This window comes from Haliotis rufescens, unplaced genomic scaffold (assembly GCF_023055435.1).
Source record: "Haliotis rufescens isolate VD_foot unplaced genomic scaffold, xgHalRufe1.0.p SCAF_20, whole genome shotgun sequence".
In the NCBI taxonomy this organism is placed as follows: Eukaryota; Metazoa; Mollusca; class Gastropoda; order Lepetellida; family Haliotidae; genus Haliotis; species Haliotis rufescens.
The window spans coordinates 21,381,212-21,394,052 of record NW_025963891.1 but is presented as its reverse complement, the minus strand read 5'-3'; the positions used below and the strand labels follow the sequence as shown (position 1 = coordinate 21,394,052).

The window sequence follows — 12,841 nt, the reverse complement described above, 5'->3', positions numbered from 1 at the left end:
TCCCTCCTCACCCAACAACACCACCTCCCTTGAAATCACCACCATCATCCTTTTCCATCACCACCACCCTTGCCATCACCACCATCCACCCTTACCCAACACCTACCCTTATCTATAAACACCACCACCCTTACCCATCACCACCATCCACCCTTACCCATCACCACCCTCACCCAACACCCACCCTCACCCATCACCACCATCCACCCTTATCTATCACCACCTTCACCCAACACCCACCCTTACCCATCACCACCATCCACCCTTATCTATCACCACCCTCACCCAACACCCACCCTTACCCATCACCACCATCCACCCTTATGTATCACCACCCTCACCCAACACCCACCCTTACCCATCATCACCACCCTTATCTATAAACACCACCATCCTTATCTATAAACACCACCACCCTTACCCATAAACACCACCACCCTTACTCATAAACACCACCACCCTTATCTATAAACACTACCACCCTTACCAATAAACACCACCACCCTTATCTATAAACACCACCGCCCTTACCCATAAACACCACCACCCTTACCCATAAACACCACCACCCTTATCTGTAAACACCACCACCCTTATCTATAAACACCACCACCCTTACCCATAAACACCACCACCCTTATCTATAAACACCACCACCCTTATAAAAAAAATAAACACCACCACCCTTATCTATAAACACCACCACCCTTATCTATAAACACCACCACCCTTACCCATAAACACCACCACCCTTATCTATAAACACCACCACCCTTATCTATAAACACCACCACCCTTATCTATAAACACCACCACCCTTACCCATAAACACCACCACCCTTACTCATAAACACCACCACCCTTATCTATAAACACTACCACCCTTACCAATAAACACCACCACCCTTATCTATAAACACCACCGCCCTTACCCATAAACACCACCACCCTTACCCATAAACACCACCACCCTTATCTGTAAACACCACCACCCTTATCTATAAACACCACCACCCTTATCTATAAACACCACCACCCTTACCCATAAACACCACCACCCTTATCTATAAACACCACCACCCTTATAAAAAAAATAAACACCACCACCCTTATCTATAAACACCACCACCCTTATCTATAAACACCACCACCCTTACCCATAAACACCACCACCCTTATCTATAAACACCACCACCCTTATCTATAAACACCACCACCCTTATCTATAAACACCACCACCCTTACCCATAAACACCACCACCCTTATCTATAAACACCACCACCCTTATCTATAAACACCACCACCCTTATCTATAAACACCACCACCCTTATCTATAAACACCACCACCCTTACCCATAAACACCACCACCCTTATCTATAAACACCACCACCCTTATCTATAAACACCACCACCCTTATCTATAAACACCACCACCCTTACCCATAAACACCACCACCCTTATCTATAAACACCACCACCCTTATCTATAAACACCACCACCCTTATCTATAAACACCACCACCCTTACCCATAAACACCACCACCCTTATCTATAAACACCACCACCCTTACCCATAAACACCACCACCCTTACCCATAAACACCACCACCCTTACCCATAAACACCACCACCCTTATCTATAAACACCACCACCCTTACCCATAAACACCACCACCCTCACCCAACACCAATGTTACACATCACCCTACTCACCCATCATCACCACCCATACTCAATACCACCACCACCACCACCACCATGCTATCCTTCTTTCTACAAGTTACAGCCATTCCCCCATAAAATACAGTCCATATATCATATACATGATGTTATAATAATTCCAGTCATATTTCTTCAGAAACAAGCTGAAGCATTCGTCAGCGTACTTAATAAACAAACCCCCCTCCGATAAGTCCCCCTTCTGTGGTAATTCAGGGTGATTTTACAAGAATTAGAGAAGTCACTAGGCAACTGTAGGACCTATTGGCACACAGCTGAATAAGGGCGTGCCATTTCTGCTTTGAGCTGAACAACGAGCAGAAGTCCTCAGTGAATGGGGTGTCGGGCACGACAGTAACAGATAGACTAGCTGTCTTTGTATTGGTAGTGTGTGGAGTTATTCTGTTTGGAATTTAGGTGTTGTCAATTGTGTCATTTCCATAGACGTTATTGTTGCCTGATCTCTGGAGGAGTTGAGTGGGTTGCCTTCAGTGCAGGTAGTGTCCTTATTTTCATTTGATACACATATACTTACTGTTTATAAGGGCTCTTGGGGCTACTAAAGCTTATTATAATGTTGGATTGTAATCCAGAATGGTTTTGATTACTGGAGAACACACAGATTTTTTTCATGTTGAATATATTAAACTTTTTTCAAGTTACGGTTTAACATGTTTAAAAAGGTGCAGTAAACTTCAATTTATTTAGAAAGCAAAATATATTGATATAAGTAATAATGGACAAAGAAGTGTGGATTGACATCATTAAAGATGCTTGAATTAACATGATTAAGGAGAACTGAATTGACATGATTAAAGAGGCTTGAAATAAGATGGTTTAGGAGGCTTGAATTAACATGGTTAATGAGGCTTTAATGAAGGGGCTTTGCTGTACCAGTAAGTCTTTTTCACATTAATATTCATGCCTGTTTTCATCCCAGTAAAGACTTGATGCATCAGGTGATGTTTCACTTTACAGTTTGTTTAATATGCATCAAACACTTGTAAAAAGCAAGATCCCACAGGGGCAAAATACACAGACAACTACATACTTCTATCATAGTTTTGAAATGGCTTCCTTGCACATGACGAAAAATTGAAATAAGAAGTAAATATATGTCATCAACGTAAATAGAGATAGGTGACAATATTTCAACCTCTGGTTTTGTAGATCTTGGGATTAATGAAAGCGTCTGTCAACATTTGAGTACATGACTATTTGTGGAGTCTCTGTCAACATTTGTGGGCCTTTGTAAACATCTGGGCACATTTGTTGGTCTCTGTCAACATTTTAGCACATGGCTTTTTGTGGTCTCTGTCAACATTTGAGCACATGGCTATTTGTGGTCTCTGTCAACATTTGAGCACATGGCTATTTGTGGTCTCTGTCAACATTTGAGCACATGGCTATTTGTGGTCTCTGTCAACATTTGAGCACATGGCTATTTTTGGGTCTCTGTCAACATTTGGGCACATGGCTATTTTTGGGTCTCTGTCAACATTTGGGCACATGGCTATTTGTGGGTCTCTGTCAACATTTGGGCACATGGCTATTTTTGGGTCTTTGTCAACATTTGGGCACATGGCTATTTTTGGGTCTCTGTCAACAATTGGGCACATGCCTATTTTTGGGTCTTTGTCAACATTTGGGCACATGGCTATTTTTCAGTCTCTGTCAACATTTGGGCACATGGTTATTTGTGGGTTTCTGTCATGAGTGGGTTCCCATGAGATGCCAAGTGAGTGAGTGAATGAACAACTATTGTATAGACAGACCAGTGGATGAACAAGTATTGACCTGAGAGGCCAGTGGATGAACAAGTATTGACCTGACAGACCAGTGAATGACCAAGTATTGTCCTGACAGACCAGTAGATAAACAAGTATTGACTTGACAGACCAGTGGATGAACAAGTATTGACCAGACAGGCCACACAGGTCACACATGTCACACAGGTCACACAGGGTACACAGGGTACATAGGCCACACAGGTCACACAGGGTACACAGGCCATGCAGGGTACACAGGCCACACAGGGTACAGGCCATGCAGGGTACACAGGCCACACAGGGTACATAGGCCATGCAGAGTACACAGGCCACACAGGTCACTCAGGTCACACAGGGTACACAGGCCACACAGGGTACACAGGCCACACAGGTCACACAGGGTACACAGGCCACACAGGGTACACAGGGTACATAGGCCACACAGGTCACACAGGGTACACAGGTCACACAGGGTACACAGGCCACACAGGGTAACAGGCCACACAGGTCACACAGGTCACACAGGGTATACAGGCCATGCAGGGTACACAGGCCACACAGGTCACTCAGGTCACACAGGGTACACAGGGTAACAGGCCACACAGAATACACAGGGTACACAGGCCATGCAGGGTACACAGGCCATGCAGGGTACACAGGCCATGCAGGGTACACAGGCCACACAGGGTACACAGGTCACACAGGGTACACAGGCCATGCAGGGTTTACAGGGTACACAGGCCACACAGGGTACACAGGCCATGCAGGGTACACAGGTCACACAGGGTACACAGGTCACACAGGGTACACAGGCCGTGCAGGGTACACAGGCCACACAGGCGATGCAGGGTACACAGGTCACACAGGCGATGCAGGGTACACAGGTCACACAGGTCATGCAGGGTACACAAGGTACACAGGCCACACAGGCCATGCAGGGTACACAGGTCACACAGGCCATGCAGGGTACACAGCCCGTGCAGGGTACACAGGTCACACAGGGTCACACATCTCACACAGGCCACACAGGGTACACAGGTAACACAGGCCGTGCAGGGTACACAGGCCACACAGGGTACACAGGTCACACAGGGTACACAGGCCACACAGGGTAACAGGCCACACAGGGTACACAGGCCACACAGGGTACACAGGTCACACAGGGTACACAGGCCACACAGGGTAACAGGCCACACAGGTCACACAGGGTACACAGGCCATGCAGGGTACACAGGCCACACAGGTCACTCAGGTCACACAGGGTACACAGGGTAACAGGCCACACAGGGTACACAGGGTACACATGTCATGCAGGGTACACAGGTCACACAGGGTACACAGGGTACACAGGCCATGCAGGGTACACAGGCCATGCAGGGTACACAGGCCACACAGGTCACACAGGGTACACAGGCCATGCAGGGTACACAGGCCACACAGGGTACACAGGGTACACATGCCATGCAGGGTACACAGGTCACACAGGCCACACAGGGTACACAGGCCGTGCAGGGTACACAGGCCACACAGGTCACACAGGCGATGCAGGGTACACAGGTCACACAGGTCATGCAGGGTACACAAGGTACACGGGCCACACAGGCCATGCAGGGTACACAGGCTGTGCAGGGTACACAGGTCACACATGTCACACAGGCCACACAGGGTACACAGGTAACACAGGCCGTGCAGGGTACACAGGCCACACAGGGTACACAGGTAACACAGGCCATGCAGGGTACACAGGCCAAACAGGGTACACAGGTAACACAGGCCGTGCAGGGTACACAGGCCACACAGGCCGTGCAGGGTACACAGGTCACACAGGTCACACAGGCCACACTGGCCGTGCAGGGTACACAGGGTACACAGGTCATGCAGGGTACACAGGTCATGCAGGGTACACAGGTCATGCAGGGTACACAGGTCATGCAGGGTACACAGGTCATGCAGGGTACACAGGTCATGCAGGGTACACAGGTCACACAGGCCGTGCAGGGTACACAGGTCACACAGGGTACACATGTCATGCAGGGTACACAGGCCACACAGGCCGTGCAGGGTACACAGGTCACACAGGTCACACAGGCCACACTGGCCGTGCAGGGTACACAGGGTACACAGGTCATGCAGGGTACACAGGCCACACAGGCCGTGCAGGGTACACAGGTCACACAGGCCACACTGGCCGTGCAGGGTACACAGGGTACACAGGTCATGCAGGGTACACAGGTCATGCAGGGTACACAGGTCATGCAGGTCACACAGGTCATGCAGGGTACACAGGTCACACAGGCCGTGCAGGGTACACAGGCCACACAGGGTACACATGTCATGCAGGCCACACAGGGTACACAGGTCATGCAGCATATACAGGTCACACAGGCCGTGCAGGGTACACAGGTCATGCAGCATATACAGGTCACACAGGCCGTGCAGGGTACACAGGCCACACAGGGTACACAGGCCACACAGGGTACACAGGCCACACCGGGTACACAGGCCATGCAGGGTACACTGGCCATGCAGTGTACACAGGTCACACAGGGTACACAGGTCACACAGGCCATGCAGGGTACACAGGTCATGCAGGGTACACAGGTCATGCAGGGTACACAGGTCACACAGGTCATGCAGGGAACACAGGTCACACAGGCTGTGCAGGGTACACAGGCCACACAGGGTACACAGGCCACACAGGGTACACAGGTCATGCAGGCCACACAGGGTACACAGGTCATGCAGCATATACAGGTCACACAGGTCGTGCAGGGTACACAGGCCACACAGGGTACACAGGCCACACAGGGTACACAGGTCACACAGGCCACACCGGGTACACAGGCCATGCAGGGTACACAGGTCACACAGGGTACACAGGTCACACAGGCCATGCAGGGTACACAGGCCACACAGGTCATGCAGGGTACACAGGTCACACAGGGTACACAGGTCATGCAGGGTACACAGGTCACACAGGGTACACAGGCCATGCAGGGTACACAGGGTACACTTTATTTTGCCTTGGAATCCCCAAGAGAGAGAGAGCATAATTATGACCAGAGATGAACCCATGTGAAACAAGTTGTGGAGGATTGTTTGTGACAGACTCGATCTTCTACACTATGCTCCACACAAAGATGGAGTTAGAATTTAATCTTAGAAATCAGCTTTCTGTTGCACATAGATTGTACAGCTTCATTTGATTTGATCTGATGCACCACTCAGCTGCAGCCATCATGGATTCTTTTATTGACTATCCTCACTGTCTTGGTATAGCATGTGGCAATCTTCAAAGATTTCATGACATTTTCAGGCAGTCTTGTGAAAACCTACTTACAGACTTAGAACTCCTTTGATATTTGCCATCATTATCCAAATAGATAAGTTCATTGAAAAAACTCTCTGTATCATGGGGTGGGTTGTGTTCATGAGCTTATACTTATTTCATTATCTTGATGCAAATGGGATAGCCGTCAAATCTATTTGAACACTAGTTGAGTTAGAATTAGCTACCCTGTCAGCAGAAGCCAGCATAACAGCACATCATGGCTGCAGGGCCTGTGGGCAAGGCAGATTGTGAGAACTGAGTATGTAGCTTACATCATCCCGGATGATGAGGCCAACTGCCGATGTGATAATCTACACAGGCTATCTGAAGTCTTGATGGAGTTCAATATGCAGAGTGTGCTGCCTTGGAATAAAGAATGATCTCATAACTACACTGCACTTTATGCAACGCTTTGGGCTGAGGTGCGACCTCATAACATGACTTAGATGTGCTTTTCATATCCAAAGCTCAGACCCAACTTACAATTTCATAAAGCTATTCATCAATGCATGCTTCATGTGCATCAAATCCTCTGTTCAGTTATTGGAACGCTGTGATGGATCACCGTGTCAAGTCTGATACGTCATGGCTTCCATTCTTGCCTCTATCATGTATTTGCCAACTTCAAGCTCATATGGTAAAAAATGGACCAAAAATAGATCTTCATTTTGCCTGTGACTTTAATTTTTTTGCACCAAATCCCATTTGTAGGATAGAGCTGTGGTATGATTTACTGTTGCTGAAGAATCTACAATAATGATCCCGGGATGCACTTTGCCCACGAGCTTGTGAATTGGCGTGATCGATATTAGTTATGTCGCTGCCGATCACCAATTTAGGGCTGGCCCCTTACTGACAACTCCCTCCACAAACACGGTGATTATGAGAGAAATGAACTTGTTAGTTGGGATGAGGGTATTGCCAATGCATTCAATCGTATGGGAGACCGTTTGAGGCTTAGTAATTAAGGTTTAAACATTATGTCAAATTCTGATGTTTGAAGTTCTGGGATAACCAAATTTAGAAAAATTACTATTGTGTTTTGGACTGACTGTTTGGTTTACATGTTTTCAGGACTTGTATTACAGTTGGCGTAATTTTTCAGTGGGGTCAAGTTGATCTGTTTTGGTTCAACGTACCTATTTTGTGTGATTTTGTTGGTTAGGCTGTAATTAGTTTGATGGACATGATGGAAACCTGTACTTTGGTAGTTAAGTCAAGTTGTCTTGTGGACTGATACAATATTTCTAAACTTTTCAGTTTTGCTATGATTTGGTCGTGCTCGTGGCTTATGCAGCAGATGTAGTTCAAAATTAACATATCGTTTTTAGTTTCAACAAAATCAGTATATGTATTAACTTATCACTGGATTGTCTGTTCGGAACTCGATTGTTTACAGACTGTCTTTGTTTGGCAGGAATACCACGTTGCGCTAGGCAACAAACAAACACTTTATATGGAAACTGTGGGTGGGTGAGGGCTATAGGTAGATCAGGAGATGCTTACCCTTTTTGCAAACACCTGGTTTCATCACTGGCTTGCAGTGATATAGTCACATAATTTACACCACTAATTTGCCTTCAACGCCAAATGGAATCTGTATTGGCAGATAATCGAGACTGATTATTCTCTGGTGTTGATGTTTTATGGTGTAGTGATTAAATGTATTTGTTGGGTTGGGTCAGGTGGTAACAAGGCAGCCTTGTGATCTGGTCTCGTGTTAAGACGTCTGCTGGTACGTGTTTGTAATCACGGCACAACTTAAACAGTTTTATATGGGTGTTCTCGTGACATAATGTAAATCAACCTATTACCAGTATGAAGCAGTGACACGGGGACATTAAGAAAGTTAACGAATCAAAGATGGTGTAATATTTCAGACTAAAAGGGAATGAGTTGTTTTTAATGCTTGTAAACTTTTGTGTAACTGCATTGTTGCATAATGCATAATTCTGTCATCAGGTTGGTAGTGCATCTAAGTTTTGTTTGTTTTGTTTGTTTGTTTGTTTGTTGTTTAACACAACACCCCAGCAATATTACAGCTATATGACGGCGGTCTAAATAACTGAGTCTGGACCAGACAATCCAGTGATTGACATCATGAGGATCGATCCATGCAATTGGGATACGATAACATGTATCAACTAAGTCAGCGAGCTTGACCACCCGATCCTGTTAGTCGCCTCTATGGCAATCATTGGGTACAATGTGTGAAGACCATTTCTGGTGTTCCCGTCATGATATTGCTTGAATATTGCTAAAAGTGACGTAAAACCATACTCACTCACTCACTCACTCACTCACTCACTCACTCACTCACTCACTCACTCACTCACTCACACTCACTCACTCACTCACTCACTCACTCATTAACCATAACTCATGCTTTCAATCATGGGTTTGTTTGGTCCTGACTTGATTATTTTAAGACTGTTGTTATTTCTCTGATTGTGTTGTGAAAGAATCAGTCACACATCATAGTAAATATGCTGGTGGAATACCAGCATTTGCTAAAAAAATATTTCCGAAATAAAATTGATGAAACTGAAAAAAATAATTTTTGTCTCCGGTTTTACCAACTAAAACAAAAAATTGTCCTGTGAAACAAATGAGTTTTAAAAAGTACTGTTTGCCTCCTTTCAAAGACAGAATTGAATGTCTTGAGGCAGTGACAGCAAAGATGTCTAACATAATGTACATGAGAAATCTGGTACATGGGACTTTGAGTGGCATCGGAACACAAGATTTAAAGAGGCATCGTAACACAAGATTTGGAGAGGCATCGTAAAACAAGATTTGGAGAGGCATTGTAACACAAGATTTGGGGAGGCATCGTAACACAAGATTTAGGGAATGTTTTTATGTTTGGATTTGGATTTGAACTAAGCAGGGCATCCACTGCAATATAAAAAAAACCTGCATGACGAGTAAAAATTTATTTCATTTTCTAGATCTGTTTAGCAGGCTATTGTAACAGCCATTTTCCTTAAAGACGGTCAATATTAGGGATCATTTACTGTGATAACATCCTGTCTTTTAATTCTTAACTTACACCAAAGATCCATACACTACTTATCATGTTGAAGTCTCAGCCATATATTAAAAGACATGTGCCAATGCTGTCCAAATGTATCGGTTTATTTGTTAAAGAGAAGAAGAAGAAGAAATAGTTAGCTAAATGAAAAAAAATGCAACTTGATTCCTTCTTTGAATAAACTAATCCAGCCCTTGACACTTGCAGACCTTTCTGCAGCAGCTAAATACCAGAAGGTTATTGGAGGCAGTGTCATGGCAAAAGTCTATCAAGACAAAACTTGCAAATGCTGTTTTGCTCCAAATAATTTATGTGTTAAAAGCTAACGTCCTTGTTGCCTAGGTAACTAAAACATATACGTGGGATATTTTGCAAAACGATTTTCTGGTAGAATTATGAATACCAAATCTCTTAGAAGTTACTCTTACTGATAAGCAATTTGATCCACTTGCGAACCGTTTTTGCTTTTATTTTTTACGGCATTTTGCTCATTATTTTTTAGAAGTAGGGACTACAAGAAACTTCAATTTCATTAACGCGCTGACATTTTTGATGCGGTTCTTTAAAAGCGTCTGATGTTGGTGGTTGATGGTCTGTTTGACGAGTCGAGAGCCGATCGTATAATGGCGTTCTAGCATATTGATCTTTGCGTTTAGGGCAGGAGCTCTGTTATCAGACTTGATGAAAGATTGGTCTACAGAAGGCGACTCACTCCTCGCTTAAATATCCTTAGATTTGTTGTCACATATTGAGCTGCGCTTTGGGTTTGTACAAATATGTTTTGTTGGATGGATGATAGAATTAATAATTCATTACTCAGCTCGCTGGGCTGATAAGGATTTGCCTCTAATGCTGTCTGATGTTGGTGGTATTCTCCATTAGCGTGAATTTTAAACTCCTCATATGTGAACAATGCATGCCGAAAAGATTTGTTTAATTAACATGGCAGGACCAAATTTGAAATGTGATTTCTGTGAGGTGGATGATGGATTTTTCGATCAGGTGTACGACTATAATACAAGAGAGGCATTCTAAGTATTAGACATCATTTGGTTTACTTTGTATTCTATTTTTTCGGTGTTTCCAGAAATAAACTCTCTCTATCTGAGACTTTCCTAAGGCCATATTGCAGGACAACTGTCTAGGATTTGCTTAGACGCGTGTATCCACAACGAGGGCAGGTGGAGGGTGTAGCAGAACCACTAAGTTTGCCTCCATTGATCAAACATTTTCCACTGTCACTTATGTTTAATCGTTTCACTAATTTTGTCATCTACCAGTCCAGATAAATAAAGAATACATATTTTTGTGCTGTTTGCTTGTGGAGGATATGTACACTTTAGCTTTTTATTATTCTAACAATCAATATTTATTTTGTGCATGATCTTGGTACTGGATTGGCAGTGGTATGTGATGTGGTATCTCTCATGGTATGGTAGGATGTCTTGTTGGTATGTCAAGTGTTGTTTATTTATTTCCATTCTCCATTTCTATAACATTTTGAACCAAGATTGATGCTGAAGTACTTCTAACTATTGCCACTGTCTTCACCAGAACACTCTCCGTCTCTCGTCTTCGCCACTCAACCCTTCAGACACAGTCGTCGTGGGTTCTCTAGGTGTGGATGGGGGTGGGTCTCAGGGGTGGGACAAATCAATGCCCGACTTGACAGACTTCTTACACAAGATCACCAGACAAACAAAAATATCAGCTTCAGTTGTTTGCTGACAACCTTAAAATCTAGCAGACCCTTAGTCAATTTTGATAAAATATTCTTAACAAGTACTAAATATAGCTTTGAAAATGCAAAAACTGACGCGAACCACATATCTAACTGACGGGTGTTTTGATTTTGATCGCACTTTTGGATGTGCTCTCTGATTGGTTGATCAGAGTACCATGTCTCGAAACATATAAAGAAGTCATGCACAAGGTGCTGAAAACGTATGGTCTTCATTTGATTATTGCCTAGCGATGGACAAATTCATCCCTGTGGCTGGAAATGCATTGGGGTCACTAACATGGACAAGTTGACTTTACCTTCACTTTTTACTGTTTACTTGTCCAAGGACATTGATATTCAGGTGGTGATGGGTGTGTAGAGGTACACAGGGTGGGGTGGTATGAGGGGTTTGAGTAATGGAACATACAGGTGGATGAGGTGAGGTGAGGTGAAATTTGATTTAACGTCGCGTCCAAGATTATTGCACTTATATAGCGACGTGCATGCACGTGTATGTGTGTGTGTGGCTGCTTGTACTAGTCAGGACTGATGCCGATTTATAGTGCTAGCTCACTGAGATACCATGCCGCAGTTTAACATGAATACCCCACTCAGACACAGTCGACCAGTCCTTGTTTTAGCCCCTTAATGCCGAGCGCCAGACAGGGTAACAACAAGTACAATCTTTTAACGTCTTTTTGTATGACGCGGCCCGGGATCGAAACCTGGACCTTCCGCTCTCCGGGCGGACGCTCTACCACAAGACCACGGAGGCGGTCTACAGGTGGATGATGGGTGTGTAGAGGTACACAGGGTGGGGTGGTATGAGGGGTTTGAGTAATGGAACATACAGGTGGATGATGGGTGTGTAGAGGTACACAGGGTGGGGTGGTATGAGGGGTTTGATTGATGGAACATACAGGTGGGTGATGGGTGTATAGAGGTGGACGGGGTGGGGTGGTATGAGGGCTGGTGATTGATGGAACATTCAGGTGGTGATGGGTGTGTAGAGGTAGACAGGGTGGGGTGGTATGAGGGGTTTGATTGATGGAACATACAGGTGGATGATGGGTGTGTAGAGGTAGACAGGGTGGGGTGGTATGAGGGGTTTGATTGATGGAACATACAGGTGGATGATGGGTGTGTAGAGGTAGACAGGGTGGGGTGGTATGAGGGGTTTGATTGATGAAACATACAGGTGGGTGATGGGTGTGTAGAGGTAGACAGGGTGGGGTGGTATGAGGGGTTTGATTGATGGAAC

General features: G+C 45.0%; 2 protein-coding genes across 2 annotated transcripts in view; one reads left to right on the top strand and one right to left on the bottom strand.

Moving 5' to 3' along the window:
- LOC124137805 (zinc finger MIZ domain-containing protein 1-like) overlaps nucleotides 1–12,841 on the top strand; it is a 423,984-nt gene that overhangs the window by 33,558 nt on the left and 377,585 nt on the right. The window lies entirely within an intron of this gene.
- On the bottom strand, nucleotides 4,741–6,543 carry LOC125382658. The gene has a single exon (XM_048400723.1). It carries the CDS (start codon nucleotides 6,541–6,543, stop codon nucleotides 4,741–4,743), a length of 1,803 nt encoding a protein of 600 aa, XP_048256680.1.

Excerpts from the sequence above, each read along its gene's own strand:
- LOC125382658 (XM_048400723.1), bottom strand. The coding sequence starts at position 6,543 with ATGCTCTCTCTCTCTTGGGGATTCCAAGGCAAAATAAAGTGTACCCTG.